A 26,776-nucleotide genomic window follows, 5' to 3' on the forward strand; every position below is an offset into this window, starting at 1 on the left:
ATATTTTCTCAAGTACAGTAGTTTTGCACAATTATTCTACCGTGGTGACTCTGGTGCTTACATAAAAGGTCATATAACATGAAAAATAACAAAAAGTGACATTTTTCTCATACTCAAGTGGTATTTTTTCAAGTGGAACAAAGGGGACTTAGTGAAATAATCATTATTCTTTGACATATATGACTTCAGTGAAATCATGTTACAAAAGGCAGAAAAGGTCCATTGCATCAGAACATGGTTAGTACCTTAGAAATATTTTAGAAGACATATCACACATATCAGATAAATGTGGAGGACTGAAATTCTGTTTCAGGCCACTAGATGGTGATCCTTGTAAGTCGGGGCTCAGGTAAATACACAGTGAAGGTTAAAGCTCTGAGAGATTTAAAAAATCATGCAATTTGAATAAGAAAAGTAGATTAAAATGCAAAATTATTTGTATTACAAAATAGGAAAACAGCTACACAATATTGTAGGGAAGCAGTTCTCACTTTTTCATACTTGGACCTCAGGTTACAACATAAAATCAGTTTGAGGATCCCTTTCCTTTCACACCTAGCTATAATAAAAGGGAAGAAAAAGAGGCCATTACAGCTCAGTCCAGTTTGCAGTATCCAGTAGGAGAACCCATGCAGTAGTATCATAAAAATGATTGCACAAAGAATATTGCAAAGCATAATTATGAACAAAAAGGAAGATATAGGCCTTAATAATAGAAATGTTTTATTAATCAAATATATTTACATTTCTTTGTCTTGTCTTTAAATGTGTGCCTTTTTCATTTAAACACAATGGTAATCTTTACAGTTTATATCACAAGAATACAGCTACATGCATGACTTAATTGGTCCTTTGCAGTAAAAAAAAAAAAAAAAAAAAGACGCAATTTTATGAAGTTTAAAAAATGCAAGCAAGCTGTTTACCATTCTAAGTACAGTGTCATTATTATTCTTATTACAACAGAGAACCCTTCCAGCATACTGTACACTTACTGCATGACTATTTGCCCTTTTGTAGATTGGATTGATGATGTCTAACTTTTAAAAAATGAGACAAATCAGAGGAAAAAGACAGCACAATCTCAAAATGTTTTATTTTATGGCAACATACACACGGTATTTGGATGCAACAAAAAAGAGCACTAATGATAAATTTAAAGTAAGTCATAGCAATAAATAACTTGTAAAAGTAGTGAGGACTCACTGCTTTTTTATTTTCAAATAGTTATTGTTTAGAAACCACATCTGTTTGGCACACCATACATCCTAATGGCACCATACAATGGATATATAACAATTTAAAATAAGAGAGAAGTATACCAAACATCAGAGCCTTTTAGGTTTCAGTATCTAATGTGCTGTAATTGTTACATGGTTCAAAGCTCTGTTTTTTCCCTCCGAAAAGGAAATTATGCATTTTGATATCTAAAAAGTTCATGTTATTTGTCAACTGCGATTTCTTAAGAGTGCCTGAAGATTTTCTGAGAAGTCTGTGTGTGTGTGTGTGTGTGTGTGTGTGTGTGTGTGTGTAGATGTGTGTGAGAGAGAGAGAGACTTCACTCTGTGTATGTGAACATTAGAAATACATACAATTTTAAATGAATCATAAAAGATTTTGGATTCGGCAGTATTCAAAGAGTACTTGTCCATATTTACCAAACTTCAAATTGGAAATCTCAACAATTTCAGAAATCCAGAAATGATAGGCACAGAATTACTATTGTTTGAGGTAATCATACCTTACTAACTGTTTTAATTCACTGCATTCGAGCATGTAAGAATATATTCTTAATGGACCCAAAAGCGTAATTACTCCATCAATACCCGAAAAGAAACTCACTCAAGATTCAGTAAGAGTAGAAAGCAACTAGATTGTATTTCGTTCAATTCAGGATGCGTTTTGCTTGTCAATACTCTCAAGGGTGATTTTACATTTACTATATTGTAATAGAATACACTCTATTTGCACAGAGAGCAAAACATTCACTCTGAAAACACATGAAATCAAATTTTTTTGCATTGAATTGCATTTGTATGCTGCCAATTATATTATGAAAATGTCTTTAGTAAAGCGACAATGCAACAATTAAAAATGTGCTTGCAAATCAGCCACAACATAGTGAATACAGTAAGCAAATTTTAAAAAATGTCCTTTGGAATTACAAAATTATTCCTGCAAAAATATGCTTTTCACTGGTATGTTTAAAAACAAATCCCAGCAAATGCCTAAATGAAAGAAGTTAGTCTTCAAATCTTTTGGGCCATATTCAGGAAAAGCACTTTAGCACAATTTTAAACTCATGATTAAGGCCATCACTTTATAGCAATGGAGTTATGCACATCTTTAAGCTGTTTAAGTGCTTTTCTGCACAGGCCCTTATAACTACTGCAAAGCATGTCCTGATCCTATGTGGTACTGAGTGGTCTGAACTAGAACTTATTTCAAATTGTAGAAAAATGAGTGAATACTTCGATAACACAAAGACATAGTTTGCTGATACAACACATAGCTCCCACTTGCCTGTCAATTTAGCAGATCTAATTTCTTACCTAACTTTGATGAAAAAACTACTAATCTCTGCATTCATAATTTACAAAAGCCAGGAGAATTTTAGTCTGAAGATTTAATAGGACTGTTGCATTATATTGGGATTGTATCATATGATTTACTAAGCTAGAGTAATGTGTGTACATCGTGGTATCACAGAGCTGAGCTAAAAGGTTTAGAAATGATCCTGATCTACATCTCTCTTACATAGAGATGATGGCCCCAATCCAAACACTCCCAAATGTTAAGATAATACAGATTTGGTTCTGTACTTTGCTGCTTAAGCCAATCACTCATTTGAATAAAACCTAATTTCTGAAATGCCTAATTTCTGACCTCTAAATTGTAATATTTGATACCTACTTATCTGTGTTACTTTGCTTTTATCCCATAGAAAAATCAAATGAATACGATATTAGAACTGCAAAAAATGTAAAGGATAAATCCGAATAAGCATCCATAAAGTTGGAATTTTACTCACGTTTATCCAAATATCTTTGGTATAGAAACAGGACTGGAAAACTCACGTGGAACATGCCTTTTTACTAAATTTCTGCTACTTTCTGATTTTATAATTGAGTACCTACAAACAACTTGGGAAATAGGACCAGACAAACAGAATGAATCTATTTTTCTTCATAAAATTTCACACAATAAAATTGCAATTTTGCATTCATGACATCTCTCTTCCCTGTACCCCCAGCTCTCCTCTCAATCATTTTCTTAAAATTGCAGTGTTCACAATGAAATGGAGAACATTTAAAATTAAATGTGAAAATTGAGCTTTTATTAAAATTCTGAAATTAAAACATGTCAAGGTTGACCCTTCAAAAAGGACTATTTTTAGTGAACATTTGCCCAGAAAATTTAGACTTTTTTATTAAATTGAACACATCTAAAGAATTGTTGAGGTTTTCAAATGACGCTGTGAATATTTTAGACAACCCTTACTGCAAGGCCGCACCAATATGGCTGAAATGGTAAAAAATAATATAAAAGCTAACACACACAGTACACAGTATCTTGTCTGTGAACTTTTATGGTGTGTATACTATTGCCAGCAATAAGACAGGAAGAACACATGGCTACAAATGACCAGTAATCTCTTAAAATACAATCATAATTGCAAGAGTTTTAACAAAAACAAAATGTTAGCACCAAAAGATAGGTCAGACCTAGGAGTGGGCTGTGTTTCTATCAACTTATTGCCCGTCATTTGCCAATACCACCTCCTTTTTTTCTAAATTCTCCTTCCTTCAGCACTGGAATCCTGCATTCCTATGTGTACAAGCACTGAAATACCATTTTCCTAGTGGTATTCCAATGTGCAGCTAGCTGCTAAAGAAAGCTTGTGTACTGTAAAATCATGGACTTAGCAGGTATATTGACATTGACATCAGTGAGACCAGGATTCACCCTTTATATTTATAAATAATGGAAGGAAGTTACTCTGCGCTCATCTTTTTTACCGTCTTAGAATAACACATAGAAACATCAACAGATCCGTGTGGGAAGAAAGGTGAGAAGTCCTGCTTGGTGGTATTTGATTTAAAAAGGCAATGTTTTGCTCAATCTGTTTTTTGAATAGAAGCCCTTAAACTGATGAAGGTGCGCTGCCTAATATTTGAGGAGACGATATGACGGTTGCACCAGTGCCTAACAGCTCAGGAGACTGGCCCTTTCTTTGAAGGTGAATAAGATGCAACAAATACCCCCACATCCACAAAGGACTTAATCACACAAGCATTTACTTTAAAAAAATATGAACTGGGTTCAAAAGGGATATAGTTTTAATCCCAAGTGCTTTAAGGATTAATGATAAAAGCCTGGACTTACTGAATTGACGGCAAAATTTTCATTGCCTCCAATGGGGCGAGATTTCACCTAATGTGTGCAACTGCCAATAAAAGCACATTGCATTAGCAGTGGCAGTTCAGAAAGTACATAACCTAAAGGAGTTTAGCCTTTTCCATGTTCATATACATTAAGTACTTGATATTATTGCCTATATATATCTTTATGATGACATCTTTTCTTCAACATTAATGGGAATTAAGCTCTTGGCTTAAATGAAAATTAGGTAGAGCTCTCTAAAGTAACTGCAGTGACACTTGAATACATGCAGGACACCTGAATTCAGGTTTTGTTACAATTTTGAAACTGGTTGAATTGAAAGTTTCAAGTGACCTGGGATTGCTTTCAAACGAACCTGAGCTGATAAGGTACAAATATCTGTGGACTCAAATAAAACCTAATCTCTTTTGGTTTGCTTCTCACTGTACGACTTTCAAACAGAGAGTTTATTAACATTAGAGTTTGAGTGAAAACACTTTCTCCTTCTAAACAGTGATATTGTGTTTCAAAGCTCTAGTGTCACATTATTTTCCATAGTGGTAGTCTTACACAACTGTATATCTATAGATATGCAAAATATTTCTGGTTTGTTTTTTCCTGGAACTTTTGTGACAGGACAAAACTGTCTAACTGTACATGGAAAAGTATGCAAAAAATGTAAGGTCTGGAACCATGAAAATAAAATGACCTTTGGTCTGAGAAATGGGGCACTGATTCAGATATGGTTCTAGATCACTTTCCATTGCACCATTCAGACACAAGAATTTCTGTTATAGCCATCTCAAAACCAACCCACCCCACCAAATATAAGGACTATTTCTGGGTCCTTTGAGTCATGCTCCAAAAAAAGGTGCAACAATAAAGTCCATGTGCATTCGCAGTCATAACTATAGGCAGAAGAACCCGTGAGATTCCTCGCTTTGGTATTAAATAACAATTATAAAGGCTTTTAGAAATAAAGCAATACATGGTGGGACTTGAAATGTTAGCCATCCCAGGTTATTTGTCCATTGAAATAAGTCTTATCCCTAGTCATAAATAAATAATCTCTTTCCTGGTCTTACTTCCATGCCAGGATCAATATCTCTTAACATCTTACTTATTTTATTACTGCTTTTGGTTTTCTGGGACTGACTGAAAGTTGTTCAGAGGAAATCTTTGGTTTTGCTTAAGTGTCCGTGACATTTAATCATGACTTTCCTTGCAGTTTAATTCCAACCAGTCAATCAGTTAATCCACTTCAATTGATTCTGTGCTCTCTGTTATTGGCTTGCACTCATTGGGCATCCTCTGGTGTCGACTCAGCTGGGTGGCTTGTGTGAAGCTCCTCTCACACCTCTCGCACCTGGTGAAGGCAAGAGAGAAAATTGAGACCGGGGAGCTGCTCTTCAGGGGAGGTGGGGAGTGATGGGCTTTGTCGCATTCTGCCTAATCAGAACAGACACTCAAAAGTGGCTTCAGATTTTACCGGCTCAAGAGGTTTAATTGGTGGCTACTTCCAAGGCCTTGATGCCTATGATCGGACAAGGCCTGTCTGATTCAGAACAGAGGAATCTGTCAATAGACAGGGGGAAGGTGATTTCTCCAGAGAGGCCTGTCCTGCTGTAGCTCTGATCACTGTCAGTTCAAATAGATAAAGAACAAAAAGAGATTTTTAGGAGTGAACCATCAAAGCAGCAGCTTGGCTGCAGTTTTCTGCTCTGTAGCCCCTGAGGAGAAATTGATGACAAATAGAATTTCACCTTCTGCTAATTTAAAAATCAGAAATTCACCTATTGGAAGAAGAGAAGCTGTAGGGCAGTAATTGCTTAGTGTAATAACAAGAGAAAAATGCCGTATTTATCTTTTACTATATAGTTGGCTTTACTTTAAACAGTCTGGTAGGGTTAGTACTTGTTAATCAATTGTCTGAAAACATCCACAGCATTTGCTACAGTGGTGGAGGGGGGAGAGGAAGAACTCCTAAAATCAGAAGAATGTGTTTCTTTATCTTTTAAGTCTTTTCCCTATCCTCTCTCCCTCTTTGGCAAAATAGTGAGAGAATTAAGATATGAAAGGAAAAGGTTCAGATTTCTCGTTCAGAATAAATCATCTGGCCCTCTACTAAAAGAGAATCCACTCTGTATCTAATATCAACTTCTTCACAGATTGTGTCCTCTTAATGAGCATTCTGAATGCGAGATAAGATTGCACAGTGAGCTAAGAATACATCAGATTTTTCATTGTAAGGCTCTCACTCAGAAAGCCACCGTTAGTGTAATGGAGCTGTGTGACGTTTTATCTTCATTACTATAATGAATTAATTCCCCTTCTTCAAAAAGTGAGGAAAACAATGGTCTGTTACCTTGTATCCATCTTTCTCTCCTCAGTAACATAAATCAGTGGTTCTCAACCAGAGGTACACATACCCCTGGGGCTAAGCAGAGGTCTTCATTGGGTACATAAACTTATCTAGCAATTTGCCTAGTTTTACAACACCCAACATAGAAAGCACTAGCAAAGTAAAATTTCATTCAGGGAATTACATGTTTATACTGCTTTAAATACTATATGCTGAAATGTGCACACAATAGTTATATTCCAGTTCATTTATTTTATAATTATATGGTAAAAATGAGAACATAATCCATTTTCAGTAATAGTGCGCTATGACACTTTTGTATTTTTATGTCTGAATTTGTAAGTGAGCAATTTTTAAGTGAGGTGAAACTTGGAGGTAGACAAGACAAATCAGACTCCTGAAAGCAGTACAGTAGTCTGGAAAGAACCAATATAAATTACTGAAGATGATTTATCACAGGATTTGCCACTTACAAAATGAGTAAGAAGGTACACACATGCATAATTATGGTATGTTCTACGTGCAAGTAATTTTTAGAAAAAAAATTGTTTAGAAATCCAGGACACAGATATTACTCATTCATTCATCTGAGCTACTGTACCAGCCTACAACATCAACAGTCATACATTGTGTTTCTTTGATTGTCTTTCTGGGAATATTTTTAGCAGCCTGTTCTACTGTTAAAAACTGCACTGTGATCTTGACAAATGTAAAATGTCAGCGTTAATGTATCAGACCTATCAGCTCAATGAAAATAACTCAGAAGTATTGATTGTCTAATGATTTTTGGTGTATTCATTAACGTCTATGTGCAGATCATCCTCTCTCCAGAGCTTCTGAAATGCTGATGACACATTAGTGTATTGCTGATTGTTTATTAGAAAACTGATTAGTTACTGGATTAGTATGTCAAAATATACTATCTTTCATTGCTTGACAAACTTGCAAATTATATTCTTATATATAAAAATCATGAAGGAAGTGCACTCACTTTTGGTGCATGCATCTGATGAAATGGATTTTAGCCCACAAAAGCTTATGCCCGCATACATTTGTTAATCTTTAAGGTGCCACACAGAGGAGCTGAGAGCCTCCACGGGCCCCAGGGCAAGGTGTGTGGAGAAGCCAGCTGTGCACTTCCAGAAGAGGTGGGGCCTCAGTTGTAGGGGCGGGACCAGGGGAAGCCAGCCCTTAGAACCATCTAGAGCACACAGCGCAGCACTCTGGTGGCAATTCTACTATTTGGTGTCAAGAGGACACCAAATGAAATTAATGGGTAGCAGGTTTAAAACTAATAAAAGAAAGTTCTTTTTCACACAGCGTGTAATCAACCTGTGGAACTCCTTGCCAGAGGAGTCTGTGAAGGCTAGGATTATAGCAGAGTTTAAAGAGAAGCTAGATAACTTCCTGGAGGTTAGGTCCATAAAAGGCTATTAGCCAGGGGATAGAAGTGGTGTCCCTGGCCTCTGTTGTCAGAGGCTGGAGAGGGACGGCAGAAGACAAATTGCTTGATCATTGTCTTCGGTCCACCCTCTCTGGGGCGCCTGGTGCTGGCCACTGTCAGCAGACAGGATACTGGGCTAGATGGACCTTTGGTCTAACCTAGTATGGCCGTTCTTATGTAATTTAAAGAACCTGGAGCTCTGTCTGCTGCCACTGCTGCTGCAGCAGTAGCTGAGAGCCCTGGGCTCCTTTAAATCACTGGGCCCCAGGGCAACTTCCCTCTTTTCCTCATTGGTGGGCCTGATGCCACAGGACTCATTATTTTTGCTAAAACAGACTGAAATGTATTCAAGTACTTTGCTGGTTTGAGGCTAGATAACTCAGCATACTGGAGGCAAGGGTGCCATTTACCAGGAGGTAGGGATCAGTACCACCCCGCTAAAATCTGAACCCCTGGATTTCATACTTAAGGTCTTCTTAAAGCACATGCCCTAGCTCTAGAGGCAGCTCCTAACTGCAACAGAGTTTGTGCTGCCCCCAGTTTTGCTTTTGGGGCAGGGAGTTTGTTTAAAGACAGAGGGAGGCAGGGTGATTAAGATAGCAAAAGGCTTGTCATTCAAATAGTTGAAGGATCATTAGATCATCATGAAAACATTGCTGGGTACTCCACTTAAAAGATGGGGGGGGGGGGAGAGAGATCTGCATTTGAACCACTGCTGTTATCCTTTTTTTGAGAACATTTATGAGAAGTTTAAAGAGTGAGGTGGCAATTTTGCAGATGATACAAAATTACTCAAAATTGTTAAGTCCAAAGCTGACTGCAAAGAGTTACCAAAGGGATCTCACAAAACTGGGTGTCTGAGCAACACAAGGTGGAATTCAGTGCTGATAAATGGAAAGTAATGCACATGGAATAAAATCATCCCAACTATACATACAAAAATGATGGGGTCTAAAATAGCTGTTACCATTCAAGAAAGAGATTTTGGAATCATTTGTGGATAGTTCCCTGAAAACATCTGCTCAATGTACAGTGGCAGTCTTAAAAGCCAACAGAATATTGGGAATCATTAGGAAAGGAATAGGTAATAAGACAAAATATCATATTGCCTCTATATAAAATCATGGTATGCCCACATCTTGAATACTGCATGAAGATCTGTAAAAAGATATATTAGATTTGGAAAAGGGTAGAGAAAGGGCAACAGAAATGATTAGGGGTAAGCTTCCATATAAGGAGAAATTAACAAGGCTAGGACTTTTCAGCTTGGAAAAGAAATGACTAAAGGGTGAGGGGATATGTTAGAGGTCTAGAAAATCATGAATGGTGTAAAAAAATAGAATAAGGAAATATTATTTATTCCTTCAGTAACATAACACAGGAAGCTCACCCAATGAAATTTTTAGGCAGCAAATTTAAAATAAACAAAACAATTTTTTTTTATGGTCAACTTATAGAACTCTTTGCCAGGCGATGGTGGAAAGGACCACACTATAACAGGGTTCCAATAAGAACAAAATAAGTTCAAGGAGGATAGATCCATCAATGGCTCCTTGATAGAATGGGTTGGGATGGTGTCCTTAACTTCTGTTTGCCAGGAGCATGCTCAGTAAGGGATCATCTAGACTATGCCAAAGTGCCAAAAGAGGATATGCAAATTCCGTGGGAATTTGCATATCTTCTTCCGATCTCACTTTCGAAAGCGGAACTTTCAAAAGTTAAAGTAGTTTGGACACGGCTTTTTCAGCGAAACCCTCCTCCCCTTTTCCGTAAAGACGCGTAAACCTCATTTTATTTCCACTTTTGAAAGTAAGATCAGAGGGAGATATGCAAATATCCTCTTTTGGCACTTCGGCGTAGTCTAGATGAGTCTTAACACTGCAGAATCCACTGCCCTCAGTTTGCCACCTCATGCTCTCACTCTCCCCCATCACGACATGCACAGATCTGAAATGGCACTCCTGGCTGGAGGCTCAAGCTGTACGTAAATATCCAGATACGAACAGATTTATTACATAATTGTGGCTGTAACTATGAGTACAAGTTGAACCTCTCTAGTCTGGCACACACTACTGTGGCAACATCCGTGGTGCAGCATGATTTTAGTTAGCCGGATGTCCACTTATCATGAGTGTGGCCAAGTTTCCCGCAGTTCCATAAAGTTTGTTTACAGCCACCAGACCTGGCTCTCACTGTTCTGTGCTGTTATTTAGTTCTAATTTAACCCTAAATGTCTTTTAAGAGCACAGTAAGCAGTGCAAGTGTTGGTAATGCTGCTAGACAACACTGACTTCCAATGGCCTGGCAAATTCTCTGGTTCGGCACCATTCAGGTCCCCAGAGTGCCAGACTAGAGAAGTTCAACCTATAATTAGTTTCCTGCTATAAAAGCGGATGCAGTAGCAATAGATATCCTGTACAACTACTAATAATTATTTATAAAATGCATTTCATTTACCCCTGACCAGAAGGCCAACAAAACAGCTGTGTTATAAAGTTCCACATAAGCTCTTTGAGAACCTTTATGGGACTTAAATGGTCCTTAGGCCCTATAGGTATGTCTACACTTGCACCCTAGTTCGGACTAGGGATGCAAATGGAGCATACCAAAATTGCTAAGAAGCGGGGTTTTAAATATCCCGTGCTTAATTAGCATATTTGCGGCTGGCCGCCATTTTGGATTCTGGGTATGGCGAAATAAATTGCCCCTTGTAGACGCGTTATTCCGAGAGAAAACCCTTCTCTCGGAATAACTGTTAATCCTCATTGCACGAGAAATAACAGTTATTCCGAGAGAAGGGTTTTCTCTCGGAATAACGCGTCTACACGGGGCAACTGATTTCGCAATATCCCGAATCCAAAATGGCGGCCGGCCGCAAATATGCTAATTAAGCACAGGATATTTAAATCCCATGCTTCATTAGCAATTTTGGTATGCTCTATTTGCATCCCTAGTCTGAATTAGGGAGCAAGTATAGACATATTCCTATCCAGGGGACTGACTTAGGGTGATTGAAAACTGTGCCCCCAAGTTGGAAGCCAATACTGAAAACTGGATCCCCATTTTTTTCGTAACTTGGAGGGGTCATTGTTTTGAATAAAATTAGACAGTTGGTATTCTATAATCAATGCCATATGATGGCATAAGTATGAAACTTTTGCTTTCTCCACAGCACATCTCTCTCTTTTACTACTTTGATTAAGGAGGAAGAAAGAAAGAAATGGGGAAGTGTACATACTTTCACCTTGCTCAGTAGTTGGGTGGTTTTTTTAAGGGTCTCAAACAGCACTGAAATTATGGTGTTTTTTCAGGAAATACTGTTTGGCCACTGTTCTCCTAGTTTGCTGCACAGTACCCTGCTAGTCACAGTTACTGTTTGTCACAGATGCATCATCATGTTCCTTTAATTTAGCTTTAGCTAATGACTGAATTGGAAGAGACTGTGGGAATATGAACATAAAATACTGACTTGGAAAATCATTTTTTGTTTTTTTCCTACCTTTTGATTTGATTGAGAATTTTGTTCCAAATTAAGAGCCATTGTGGAGACTTTACTGAGATAAAAATACATAAAACATTACAATGAGGAGGCTAAATCATAGCTTGTGATGATATGAAAAAACGTCCCTTCCAACTGGACCTGATGTCCAGACAACATAGAGAGGGCTTTGATTACACATAACCTCACTTATTTTTTTTTTTTTACTCAATAGGGAAATTGAAATAGAAATTGCTCTTTCCATCTCCACACACAAACACACTTAGACCTTGCAGCAAATGAACCTTCTCCCACTCTGAACCACTCACAGACTACCTCTTTAATAACACATTAAAATCCCTTTAAAATTTTGTTTACAATTATTTGTGTTTTTCCACATGCAGAAAAAGTGCTTTAAGTTGTGTGTCTACTCTGTGTGCACCTATCCTGAGCACAGTAGGTCAATATTGCATAAATGGCCAGTTAAATGTTAATTGGTCCTTTACATGAGCAATTAGCATGCATGTTACTTGTGTGCCTATTTCAGCAGAGAAATGGCACGTTATTTTTAAAATCACACACATGATATTTTTAAACGGTTTAGTTCAATTTTGAATCAAAAATGTTTTGTAACTTGGTCCTAAAAGTTAAATAAAAATCTGGGACACCAGCAACTTTCTGAACACACTTCAGTTATCTCTTTTGTTAATTGCAAGAATATTTCCAAAGCCTATTTAGCTGGAACATGTTAAATTCTGTTTACACTGCCATGATTGCTTGTTTTTTAAGGGTATGGTGAGTTTATACCCACAGACTCTTTAGTTTTGCACTTGTTAAGTCAGCATACATTTAAATCCCCTTTATAACCATACATTTTTAAAAGTACTTTGCAAAGCAAAACCTGCAAAAATTGTCTTTGAACCATTTACTGCTCCGTGATATTTTAAAATGGCTCCAGTGTTTAGAGTTTTTTTGAAGATTCTTCTGCCCCCTCCTTTTTTTTTGTTTGTTTTTATTTTAGTATCAATCCCTCAATTCCTTCTTCTGTTATAAAATTTGACAGCAACTTGGGAGGATGTGAATGATGGATATACCCAAAAGCAATAATAAAAATCTTGAAGTATTTATGTGTATTGTTTAATTAATATTCATGCTTGAATTTTAATTATTTTGTAATGTATGCAATTTTTATGTAAAATCATTGGGGCTTTCCTTTATCAACTGTCATACACAAATAGTTACTTTATAATATATAGTAGCTATAGAACTGTAACAAAGTATAAGGGGAAAACCTAACTGTAAAGTATAAGGGGAAAACTGTAACAAAGTATAAGGGGAAAACCTAACAAACCCTGTAGATCTGAATTTTTAATGCCAGAATCCTCAATGCCTATAAAAAAAATGAAGTCTATGTGGTTTTGTAGAGCTAATGTCTCAGATTCTCACATTTGTAAATCTGTTCCTGGCTGGAAGGTTCTCTTAGCCCTTTTAATCAGTAGATCACAAAACGCTTGATAATCTTTTTCATTTATTTATCCCCATAACGCCTGTATGAGGTAGATGACTTGCAGCTCTGCCTTGCCCGTCAGTGGAGGAGGGGAAAACTGATTTCTAAATAATTTAATGCCTACCCTCTTGCATGCTGGCCCGCATGAGTGTGGGGCTCTGCCCTTGTGGAGAAACTTGTAGGATCAGTGCATAAGAATATGGATCCCTTCCTGTGACATCTGCAGACAGGGAGAGTTGGAGCTCCAGTTTGGCTCCATATGAAACCACTATCCAGGGTCTTCCAAAGCTCTTGTAAAGACCATCAGCAAATCCCCTCTTCCCCCAAAGCAATTAGAACTGAAGTTTCTTACGTTAAGCTTGTGAAAAAACCTAAAAACACTTATACAATGTTGTCCTTATCCATTGTAAGGAAGCAGTAAAGGATGCGTGCACGTGTGCATGTACACATAACATTTATTTATTTAGCTGTTCTGCAGTCCACCTTTACGAAATGGCAGATCCATGTTGTCAAGTACATGTCTATCTTAACATGAGCCGCAAAAGAAACAAAAAACCAAAACAACACCCCAGAATATTTGTTAATTACATAGTACCTTCTTTCAAGAATGAGATTTTGTTGGGGTCACAAAGAACGTTACGGAAAAGTAAAAAAAATCACCAGATCAAAGGGGGAAAATTAATGATTTTAAATGGGACAAAACAGCAGCTCTATTGGAAACATGCCAAAAACAGGATGTTAAGAAAAAAAATTAAGTGGAGTCAACAAGGTTACACATAAGTAACACCTTAACATTAAAAGAAATCTATTTTCCACTTTGACCTGGAAACCTCTTCAATTAATTACTAAAATCTATTTACACAGCAACTAGATAAAAATCAATCTGAATGCTAGCACTATATTTTGGGCTTTCTTTCTATGGGCTCTGTTCACACAAAAATACTATCTCTATGGGTGTCATTGTCAAGGCTACAGGATTCCATGACTTGACATTCACTTGCTATTCCTGGTTTCCAAAATCTACTGTATACTATGTGTCCAGAATTCTAGTTCTGTCCTCCCATTCCCCAGCACAAACATGCATACTTCTCTTGTGGCCCTATATGAGACTGGGCAATTCTGATGGGATCTTGCTATGAGGGATTCAGTGACAGTAGCTCTTTTACATTAGACAGGCATAAAATAGAAGGGGGAAATAATGTTGAGTGAGGGCACATAGTGAACTGGGAAAGACACATTCTCCCTTCAACTACTTATTTCCACAGAAGACCAGGTATTTTACAGAAAAGAATGTCCCCCCCCCCACCCCCCAGGGGTATTGGTTTCAGGCAGAAAATTACATGAATCCACCTTTCTCAATTCAGCCAAGCTAGAAGGCTCTCACAAAAGAAAATGTGCATTAGTAAAAAGTAAGTAGTTGGTCAGAGCAGAGTCCTTTATTGGAATGAAGTAGAACCTGCCTTCATCAGCTGTGCACCAGCCTCTCAAACAGTGACAAAAAACTTTTCTGTGGTTTCTCTGATTGTTTTGTTTTATTTGAAGTGAATAACTAGGTGAGGTAGAGAAGTGACTTCTGTACTACCTCTAAAGTGCAGAAGCCTGAGGATCTTGTTAAATTCCCTCTTTTTTCTGAATTTATGCCTTATAAAGCAGAAGTCCATGAAATGTCGATAATAATGGTCTCACTGCAAACATCTACACTGAAACCTGCACTACGGGTATTACTACATGTATAACTCCACAGCTGCAGAACTGCAGTGACACTTCTGACAGATAACCACTTGTCCTAAGAATGAACTTGCAAGTAAATATGGGCCCAAGTCACAAAAATTCAAATTTAGATTTCCAACCCTACCAAGTTTGATGTATTTGAATTTCAGATTTTGGGATGGCTCATTATAGAGACCATGATATTCAAAAAAAGTGAAACAAGGTTTGTTTCCAAACACTCAAGGAATGTTTGAATTCAAAATGTTTGTATCAAGGATTTTGTTGAAACATATTCAAAGTTTCCAGCACAGTTTTAACTAAAAATTTAAAACTGCCTTGACCAACAGCTGATTTTGTCTGATCACTTGGATGGCTTGGATTTGCAAATTATTTTTCCATGAGTTTACTAGAGTCATGTCATGGAAGACACATATCATTTTCCCCAGTCCAATGATTCTAAATCTAAAAATACATGTTTCTCTGTATGTGATTAATAATTACAAGGTAAGAGATATATGAGCTCCTTCAGTGTATTGACAAAACAGTGATGAACCATATTATGCCTGTTATAGCACAGCCTTGACCCATCCTCTTCAGTTCAACAGACATTCTCAACTAACGTTCTCTAAGTGAGACACAATTGTTAAACTTCTATTTAAATTAAAACAATCCAGTTCTAATTGGATAACAGGCATTTGCTTTGAACCACAGATGCACTAGATTATCTATATACATGCTTGGTTTGATTCTGATTTCAGTCACATTGCTAATGAGTCTGTCTGGAATCTTGCCCTTGGCTTTCAAAAGAACCTCTCCCATGGGTGGGCATAGAGTGGCTGTTGTGGCCGGACAGCTGCTATGCCTTCCCTCTCTGCTTGTTGTTGATCAACATTGGTAGCTTCAGTTACTTACTTAAAGGGTTTTTCCCCTGTATGCGTTCGGATATGATTGTTGAGTGTTGTAGCACCAGCAAAGGCACGACCGCAATAGCCGCACTTGAAAGGTCTGTCACTGGAATGGGTAACTACGTGGTTCCTTAGTTCTGAAGGTTGGGAGAAGGATTGAGAGCAGTGGCCACACTGATAGGGTCTGCAAAAAAACAGAAACACCACATGATCACTACTTTCTGCATCAGTGAGTAGAAAACAACTTGGGTGGCTCAAGCAAACTTTTTAAAATTAATTTCTTAGTTTGCAAAGAGGAGTCTGGGTGTGAGTCTTTGGATCCATAGTAGGAGACATTCAATCTCCTCACTGGCCTGTGAACCACTATGCAAATTTGGATGTCAGAGTCCATGTACCAGAGATACTACAAGGCCACTCTAAAGCCTCCAATATAGCCATAAAGTATCCTTCAGGTATACACAGAATTGGATTAGATTGTATGTCTGACTTTTTAGTTTCCTCAAACTAAGGGTGCAATACTGGATTCCCTATGCAATAACAACTCCCTCTGACTTGGGATTTGAGCCCTATCTTAGCTTACTCAGAAAAGTCCTATTCTTCTCTAGCATTAGTGCAGTTTTAGCTAAACATTTTACCTGTACTTGCACTGGTAAAGCCCAGATTGGTTTCTATGGCCATTTGAAAATAAATTATTTCTAATCTCTTGCACTCCAAAAAACCCAGCTCTTTAAAGAGGAACTTTTACAATGCGACAAATTTGGAAAACAGTAACAAGAAGCTTTTGCATTTTCTATTCTCTTTATGTATTCTTGCTACTATTGAAGACATTTCCATTTAATTAATTGGTTTCTCCATCCTTGCATGGATTTTCTTTTTTTGTGATCCCAAAAAGAAATCATAATTCTGTTTTTGTGACATCTTAGTTTATTGCAGTGACACTGATTGTGATGCCACAAGTAAAGAATTATAACAAGATTACTACAAAATCAAGTAGAAAGAAGCATCTGGAGACAGAAGGATGAGACAGAACAGTAGTTTGAGTACAAATACCATTACTAACTTGTTAAAATGGCAAAAACTGCTGTGAGAAATCAATTTCTGTTTTGGCAAAATAGATTTAATTTCCTTCCCTGCACAAATCCCTCTTTAAATAAAAATGATTTCATAAAATACTTCAATATTTAGAATGTTTTTCATCAGTTATGACATTTAAAGTAAATCAGTGATGGGGTCATGTTCCATTTATCAATTTTTTTTAAGAAAATTAAGAATATCTTGAGGGATATTAATGATTTTTAGAGAGAGCAGCAATTCAGGGCACAACTCTTGCTGTCTGAATTTTTAGAGCCAATGGCCAACACAATCTTAATTGCTCTCTCTTTAACAAATGTATATGTTCAAATGGCCAGGAACCAAAACTAAAGGGAAGGAGACAGTGGCGACCAAGCATGTACAACAATTCAATTAAGTGCAAAATAAAGTGTACCCTCTCATTTGTCAAGTGAGCTGCTTAATTGTGGCTGCTTGCATCACTGATCACAGATACTATTATTGTATAGTGCTTCAGAGTATTGAGCACTGATTGTAGAATTTTTTTGCTTGATTAATAGTCTGGTATTGGTCAATAACTCAATACTATACAATTTTAATTATTTACGTTTGAAAATCTATCTAACTGCTTTCAAACAAGTTTGAAATACACACACACACACACACACACACACACACACACACACACGTTGTGGAAAGGTTACCTGGTCTGGATGATTATACTAACATTGTTCCCCCTATTCCATTTACAAATTATGTAAGTGCACGTGGAACAATATATTTTAAATAAAACACTGATAACCACTTTATATCTATTACCACTGCTGGAAGACAAGAGAAATATGTTCTTCAGCTTTATTGCTTCTTTAAATGCATTGTTAACAGATAAGGAAATTATCTATCAAACAGACATGAAAATTCAGGCTTTTTTAAAAGCTTATACATTTTAAGCAAAAAGAAAATATTAAGATATGCTATATCCGTGAACAATTGATTTTCTAAAAGTGAAAGGACCATTAACATTTATTAGCCTCTGGTCATCTATTTTAACAGCTCCCACAATAAACAATAAGCCATGAAAAAAAACCAATTAATCTTTTATTTTTTAACAACAATCATTATGATTCATTTCACATTGTGAAAATCACACCTTTTTTGTATTTAAATAATTAACATTTTTTGTATGTAAAAAATAGTAAATCAGTAATGAGCAAACACTAAGAAGCCAAATAAAATGTTTCCATTAGCCTCCACATTGGTTCAAACTAGATTTTTTGTCCATTATGACAATTTACATTTTATATTATTCATATATCATTACACTGCATGAAACATAACGTGATGAACTTTGTCTTTCATTTTGTTACCTTTCACTCACATTTTTCAGGAAAAGCTACAAAAGATGTTATTTCCCAAAATGAATTGACCCCTGTTGTCTGCATAAATGATGCATATTTCCAGTCAGCTTAACCAAGAAAAGGATTAATTAAGAGCTAAATATATGCATCATAAGTTAAGAAAAGCCTATTTTATAAAGAAGACAAATTTATGCACACATAAATGAACGATCTGACAATTTGTAAATATCTACTTTATTTGAATTTGAAGCCATTCCCAATATGCAGAAACGTATGACTTTTTGAGTACTGATATAATATTTTATGGTATTTTCCAAGAAGAGAGTATAAAAACCATTTTTACTCTACTTAACAGAAAAAAAATCAATATATTGCTTTTAAAAAAAGAAAGCAGGGCAAAAGTAGTGAAAGTGAGGGACAATTGGTTTGGTGACTACATGGACACCTCCAGAGCAGGGTTGTCCTTGATGTAGTGGTTATCCTCGTTTCATCATTTGCTCCATCCTGAAAAGAGTATTAAGATGGTGGCTCCCTTATTCTCAGGATCATGGAGATAATAATAGGACTAATGAAATGAAAACAAAACTGTTGACTTCATAGGCTCCATTTTCAAAAAGAGGCATCTAGGTTGAAGCTGAAACATGGCTCCAACCCCATTCACATCCCTCATTCAAAAACACAATTCTGCATATTGGGGACTGCTTACAGTAAGTGGATACTTACAAAGTTATTTCATTAATGTATAAATGTAAGCATGTAATAGTGCCACTGACTTCAAATAAACTGCCCATGAGCTTTAAGTTACCCTTATGGGTAAGAGATTAACTGACCTGGGGTGGATGCTCCAGCAAGCAAATATGCAGACAAATTTGAATTTTTCTGCACTTTTACTTTTATGCATGAATGGGAACATATGAAGAATACCTTCCTCCACATAGATATATGTTTGCATGTATATAAATTGTAATATGCATGTTTTATAGGTGAAATGTATCCACCTGCATATGAAAATATAGTCCCAAGAAACTTTTTTCTTGTAAAAATCTTTCCTAGAATTTTCTTCCCACCACTGTGTGCTAGAAGTACTAACATAGTAACAGTAATTATTTTACATCTCTATATTGTAGCACTTCAGAAAGGCTCTCATAGTGCTTTAGAAACATTAATTAAGCCTAACAAATACATCCAAGAGTTAGGTATTATTATGCCAATTTTAAGGAAGGTTAAACTTAAAACACAGAAATGAACATAGGGTGGCACAGGGTATCCCTGAGAATCAACAAAAAGAACACAGCAGTCCTATCTCCCAGTCCTCTCTCTTTACACATTAGGCCGTGTGCCTTCCTGCTTTTCCATCTTCTTTTCCCCAAAACTCAAAGAAGGCACATCACCTTACCTAAGAGGCAAATTATGCCAACAGACAAAATTATATGGCTCTCATTGGCCTCATGTATTAGACATCCATTTAGTAACCTAGCTTTGATAACATTACACCTCTAGAGGTAGATTCTACAGAGTTACATCATCAGCTTTTAGGGACCCTTGATGTCTCTCCTTTAGAAACCAATCTGATAACCCTTACTCATCTAACTGTCCGGGTGGTCAAACACTGGAATAAATTGCCCAGGGAGGTTGTGGAATCCCCATCTCTGGAGAAATTTAAGAGTAGGTTAGATAAATGTCTATCAGGGATGGTCTAGACAGTATTTGGTCCTGCCATGAGGGCAAGGGACTGGACTCGACCTCTCGAGGTCCCTTCCAGTCCTAGTATTCTATGATTCTATGATCTGAGGGTCTCCCCTGGGTACATGAATGTTAAAACTATGGACTTGGACATTTAAAATATAATACTGAAAGTAATTTCTTTAAGTATGGATAAATCTCTGGCATCTAAGGTTTTACAAAATTCTCAAACTACATTTTCCAAGGTCACAGACATAGTTAAGAACGTTGGTTTTTTAAATGTAATTTAAACCTGTCTCTTGTGTAAATTCTGTTGAAACCACTATTGATTGCTGTTTTCTTTTCTAATCACTAAAATTTGCTTCTCTTTGGTAGTCCATTCTCTATGGATGATCAGCACAAAGTCATATGCCACCTGCACATAACTGAATTTTATTCAAAGTATGTATGTTTATCCAAATAATTGTGTAACATTTTGGGGAGTTTGCACTAGAATATGACCATTTATTTACTGTTTTCTCATTTGAAGAAATCCCCAAACAAAAAAATACATAGGTTTGAAACATTTTTTAGTCTTGTTTTAGAAAAAGATTTCTCTCTCTTGTGCCCACAAATTCCGTATTGCAACATGCCATCTGGATCCAAAAGGGCAGAACTCCTGGACTAATTCAACTCATATGAACACGTGTTCTATTTTTTTACACCGTCTCCGTCATAAATTGGAGGAAATATTTGAATGACAGAGTGTCTGATCAGAGTCCTGAAAAAAAATCTCAATTATTTACTACTGAAATTCTCAATTTTTTTCTCTTTTATGATGAGCTGGTCTTTGATGGGCTTTTTCACACAGTTTCATTGACTATCTTCATGTATTTCCCAGCGCTCCAGTGTAATCTTTTGAGGAGGAGTTGCTTGTAACAGTGAGTATCTGAATACCAGTAAACCTTTCATTGAAATACTGTCAAATCAGCCAAGCCAAATGGTGAATCAGTGTCATTGCTTCCTCAGCTAGAGAAGTGCTATCCAATGGGAGAATACCTGACACACAGCTGCAGATGCATTTCTCACTGTCAGAAGGCTAAGTGTAGGGCCTTGATGCTAGTGAAAAAAACAAAAGATATATTGCATGATGTCAGAATGCCAGGGAGAGGGACACTGCAGCTTTCCACATTAAACAAGCAGTTTGGCGCCAAAGTTTTATGAGAAGATGGAAGACTCCGATTCAGGCATCACTGGTGCTTTTATGTTACCTGAGTCAATGAAAGTAAGGCATGTTGTTCTGACACACACATCAGTGGTTTTGAAGCAGAACTGCAGTCGTGGGCTGTAGTCTTAGTACCCTCCTCATAACTGAATGGCTATGGCATTTGAATGGAATCTGCTGTTTTGTATGGTTAATGAGGGGGGAAATGCGTACCAAGGAGTCTGGGATGCACTCCAGCTGCCATTCTGAGTAGCCCAAAATGACTGTTTGAGAGAAGTGAAGAAGATGTTGTCATAGTCCCTGCACAGGGGCAGAATGAGTGAGGGAATGCCCAATCGTGGCTGCTTTGTTTTAACTCATCAGTTGCCTTGGGCCCTATCACATGGAATTTGTGAAGTTACCATGAGTATTTATAAAGCACTGAGTGTAGGTACACAGACTCCTAACTGAACTGAACTGAGAGGACATGATTGTGCAAAGTGACATTTAAGATCTAACCTACATATTGAAGTACTCTCAGGGCTCGGATGCATTTTGTTATATTTATTAACTATAGGTCCACTCCTGAAACATTTACTCACAGAGTCGCCCTCTTGCCATCAACAAGACTACAAACATGAGTAAGAATGGCTTGGTACAAGTAAGGATCAAAGAATCAAGCATTTTGTGGCTTTTGGGGCTATCATTTCATAAATATTTGGGGAGAGATTAAAGAACAAAATAGCTCACGTATTTCTAAACTTCTGAAGCAATATGGAAGTGGTACCACATTGTGCATCTTTTGCTACTAACAACTGTAAGTGCTGGAAGCCTGCAAATCTTTTTGAAAGGAGTATGCAAGAACAAATGTTCAATTCAGCATGATATTTGCTTTAATTGCACAATATTCCATAGTCACTCTATAAACAGAAACAGACATTGTTCACAGTATTCATTTTTTGTTTGGTTGCTATAGATTTTTTTAAAAACTAATTAATTGATTAGGGCAACAGTACCAACAGCCAGAGACACATCCTACAAAGAAAAATGTACTGCAAGAAAAATACCAATTCTGGTAGCGCCATGGTGCCTAGAGAAAAGCATCAATTAAATTGACAACTTAACCTTAAAAAAATAATCCAGACATTCATTGTTGAAATTTAACAGCAAAACTAAGGGTACATTAATATTCTTCAAGGAAACAAAGAGCATGAGGGCCAGATAACATCAGAATCCATCCACTAAGGGCACACTTGCACGTATCATGTCTACCCTCCAATCATCAGCTTAAATACCTGACAATCAACAAGAGTAAATATCACACATACACATTGAATATGAAAGTGGGCCACAAGAAACACCTGGGAAGTGCAGGCATCCTCCCTCCATTAACACTATTACATACTGTACATGACAATCAAAGAGAGAAAAAAGAAAGATGTAAATAAAAACTGGTCATTCTGAGAACTGTTGCTGACTTTTAAAAAATAAATGAAAATATTAGTCTGAAAATGATTCACTGTGATTGAAGGCTTTCGCTTACCCCTTTCTGGAGCCCCCCAAATGGGATTGTTGGGAGTTTCTGCAGCAGAAAAACAGAAGAGAAAAGGGATTTCTGACTTCTGGTTCAAGGAATACTGGGTCAAATTGCCTCTGTCTGGGCAAGAGTTTAAGGAAAACTTCAGAGGCCTGGATGGTCCCTGGGTCCAATCTGAATGGATTGAGATCTTACCTCCCCACCCCATCAAGTGACTCCAGAGAAACTCTACATTATTTAACAAACAGAAAAAAAATACCAGTAGGAAAGGAAAGGAAAGGAAATAAAAGGGGCAAATAAGCTTTCATTAAAATCTTAATTAATTTTAACTTCAAAGAAAATTCAGGGAGAACTTGGGATTCTCCTCATCTTGGGTTCACTTGTATCCAGTATATATTCATTCATTTAAGTTTTGCCTCCTGAACAATGTTCTGTTCACAGAGGCTGATTGAAAAACATTTTATTTTCTGTCCTTTGTCACTCTTATCTTATCCGCCACTCTCATTCAGATATCTTCTGAGATAAAGAGATTTTAAGTCATTTCCTTCTTTGAATTTCTCAAATCCCAAATAGTTTGCATTTCTTAAATTTCACACTAATGAAGTGGGGATCATATCTACATTCAAGGATCCTTTCCCAGTTTTGACCACCTATAGTTGATCATTTGCTTGAAAAACAAACACAATGCCAGACTAGATAGTCTCATGGCCTCTGCTAGAGAAGGCAGCCAGCTACTTCCCTCACATCAAAGATGCAGAGGCTGGTGTGTTTACAAATGTCTGACAACAAACATGTAGCTGTTTATCAGAGAGAGTGGTGGGATAGATAGGGGAAAGAAAATCCAAACCTTAAGAGCTGCATACAGTTATCAAAGACTGACAGGAAAACAAGCCTTTGCAATTTACACCTTGATTTCTTGTTGCCAGGAAATCCTGTACATTACTTTAAGAAATAAGAGGTGTTCCTAGAAATCAGCAAAGATGCCTCTTTTCCAGTTCTTATGTTGCTAGCTTTATACTTGTCTAATACCATTTATATTGGGAGTAAAAGGCTGGATATGACATAAGTTTAAATACTAGTATTTTCTAGTTAAGGATATGAAAACCCAGAAAAAACTGGAATCAAGATCTCTGACTCACAGTACTAACTCCTATATTTTCAAAATATTGCCAACAAATACAGTTGGGAATTATGTAGTTAAAATCCCAAACAATATTTTATGAAACTATGGGAAAATATTTTTCTCTGGCAGTTTTGGTTACGGCACATGTTGTGGGAACTCAGGAGGCATTTGAAAGTTGGCTGCTAACAGAAAATTACATAATGTATAGTATGAAAAAATAGCAATAAAAGCTATTTGTCAATACAATTATATATTTTTAACACAACAGTACTTTGTTTTTACTGGAGCCAGCATGCATTTTAGAAATCGCTAAAGGGCACAGAAACTTGAAAATATTTTGCTGCATCCAAAATTTTAGCAACTCTCAAAATTCAATTCCAGATTAAGTTCTGGACTCTAGTACTACAATACACACTTTAAAATTAATCTATTTTCATCCTGCAGCAGTGGATATATGCGTATTACCGGGGCAGATGACTGTTTTGCGGGGCCCCGGACAGCGTAACTCCGCGGGGCCCCCCCTTTGGCACGATGCATGCACCGTGACGCCATGCGCATGCACGGTGGCGCCACGGCACATGCGCGGGGCTTTTTTAAGCACGGGGCCCAGGGCGGCCGCCCCATTCGCCCTGCCCTATATCCACCCCTGCTTATTACACAAACATACACATTACATATATGTGTCTATACACATACATTAATGTTATGACTAGCTACCTACTTCTATTGGATTTTGGTCAAATGTAACTTGCTTTTGAGTGCTGTATTTAAAATAATTTTCCAGGAGATTCAACTGTTTTACTCAAGCAAGCTTTACAGCTGAAGGAGACACAAAATACAGGCAGTCTTTTTTTGTTGAATTAATTTGATTTTTGTCTTTTGTGCTGCCAGCTATCAAGATTGTCAAATAAACCAGCTTTGATTCATAAATAATAGTTCCATTATATCTACTATGCCACTGGTCAGAGTACCTGAAATTTTAATTCACTTGTTCAGCTAAATTTCATCCTCAGTTCATGGCCATAAAATTCTCTATTGACAAACTTTCAAACCAACTTTGACTCTGAGGTATCTAGTCAACATTTTTCTTCTGTGTGGATATTAGTTTATTGAATAAGTGGCATCTGTTTTCCTCCACATCACTAGTGGAGTAGGTATTTCCTTTTGACAGCTTTCCACGATTTATGGGTTTGCATGCTCCGAAGAAAAATAGTACTAAGCAAAAAATTCCAATTCATTACCTCTTAGTACTTAATTAAGTTCATACACATTGCACACTATAGGTGAACCCTGAAATGACTATGACAGCTACTGAACAGCAAGTTATATTATCTTTGGAAGACAAAGAGACTTTTGATTATCTTGACCTCATTTTTTCCATTCATAATATTAATAAAATTTCCTTCTGTTTTGTTCACTCTAACTGTCTAACAGATGTACCAAGGCAGTCTGAAACCAAGAGCATATTCTTGGCTATTTCCTTTTATCTGTGCATTTAGGTACCAAATGTTTTTTACAAATTGTGAAGTCAAGCAATGGCCTCTATCAGCTTACTTCACACAGCTTCAGGTGAATTATGTGGTACAGGCTCCTCCTAATAACGGATACGTTTTGGAAATTATAACAGTCTGACAAAAGCAAAAAGCAGTGTATCTGGCTACCAAAAGATACAGAAATAAAGAGCCTGTGTTTTACCTGTCAGGGTTCTGCGTACACACATGCATCTGTAAGAGGATCCGCTGGGTGAAAGTCTTAAAGCATTGCCCACATTTCCAAAGATGCCAGTCACTGAACTCAGAATTTAGTTGGCTCGTTGAAGTTGGGCTTGCAAGAACTCGTTGGTTTTTTACACTGATTTGGTTAAATCCTGACTCGATGGGCCCAGACTTATCCAGAAGAGAAAAATTTCTGCTACATGGAGTCTGTGGAAATACTATGGATCGCTGTGGAGTGGCAGGGGGTAGTTTGCTACTTTTGTTAAATGGCTGTAGGGTGTCTTGTCTGGACATGGCCTCCATTACAGTCGATGGGACATTCACTGGGAGAAAACAAAAAGAAGTAAATAAGATCTGCTTTACTGTTTCTTAAAACTAATACAATTTGGGTAGAAAACCCAAAATATTCAAAATCAATTTTCTGCTAACTCCATTCAAACACGTTAACGTTATTATACATATTAAAAGGGCTGGAATGAGAATGCACTCTGAATGGGGAAGCTGGTTCTGACATGAAGGAAGGCATTTGAGGAAAAAGCTGAGAATTTGAAAAGGTCCAGAGAAGAGTGACAAGAGTGTTTAGAAGTGTGATACAATAGGATTCACAACTAAGAGAAAATTCTGCTGGTCTTTCACTATATCAAATCCCTCTGTGTTGCAAAAACCAGACAATTACTAGATAAATTACACACACAGACAGAGCTGGTTCAAAACCCTTCCTCTTCAATCCCCAAAACACAGACCCCTGACACTTGAGTTAAAGCAGAATCCTAGTTGTTACAACTATAGTTCCTTTATCCTATAAATGGGTAGTCACTAAAGGGCAATATTACACCCTCATTTATACATATAATATAAAGCCAGAGTCTTCGTTGTGTCTGCTTGCATGATTAAGGCTGGTAGGATTTAGTGTATCATGAGACATTGCAAAATATATACCTAAATATCTTTGTATTTCAGTTCCCCTCTGATAAAATTGGATTACTAATACATCCCTACCTCACAAAGGTGTTGAAAAGCTAGATTAATTATGGATTGTGAGACGCACACATATTTTGATGAAGAACACAATTTAATACACAAGAAAATAAAATTCTGCATTCAGTGCAACATTTGGATGTAAGTGAGTAAATGAGACATAGGGAATCACATATGATCAGTGCATCTACACTGCACCCTTATCTCAAAATAAGCTACGCAATTTGCAAAATTGCTTATTTCTAAATTTGGCACTGTCTACACAGCACCAAATTTCAAAATAAAGTGCTATTCCAAAATGCCTCTTATCCCTCATGGAACGAGCATTACAGGGATGCTGGAATAGCGCACCCATTACTTTGA

At 37.0% G+C, this 26,776-nt stretch overlaps 1 protein-coding gene across 1 annotated transcript in view; it reads right to left on the reverse strand.

The window, feature by feature from the left end:
• Positions 1 to 760: 760 nt before the first annotated feature.
• PRDM6 (PR/SET domain 6) overlaps positions 761 to 26,776 on the reverse strand; it is a 96,123-nt gene continuing 70,107 nt past the window's right edge. Inside the window, exons 6-8 of the mRNA XM_075931937.2 lie at positions 25,416 to 25,758; positions 15,794 to 15,970; positions 761 to 5,746 (exon numbers count right to left, since the gene is read on the reverse strand). Of these exons, the coding sequence (XP_075788052.2) occupies positions 5,632 to 5,746; positions 15,794 to 15,970; positions 25,416 to 25,758 (635 nt within the window). The 3' untranslated portion in view covers positions 761 to 5,631. The remainder of the gene's footprint in view (positions 5,747 to 15,793; positions 15,971 to 25,415; positions 25,759 to 26,776) is intronic.

The sequence above is a fragment of the Pelodiscus sinensis genome, chromosome 6 (genome assembly GCF_052426305.1).
Source record: "Pelodiscus sinensis isolate ZL-2025 chromosome 6, ASM5242630v1, whole genome shotgun sequence".
In the NCBI taxonomy this organism is placed as follows: domain Eukaryota; kingdom Metazoa; phylum Chordata; order Testudines; family Trionychidae; genus Pelodiscus; species Pelodiscus sinensis.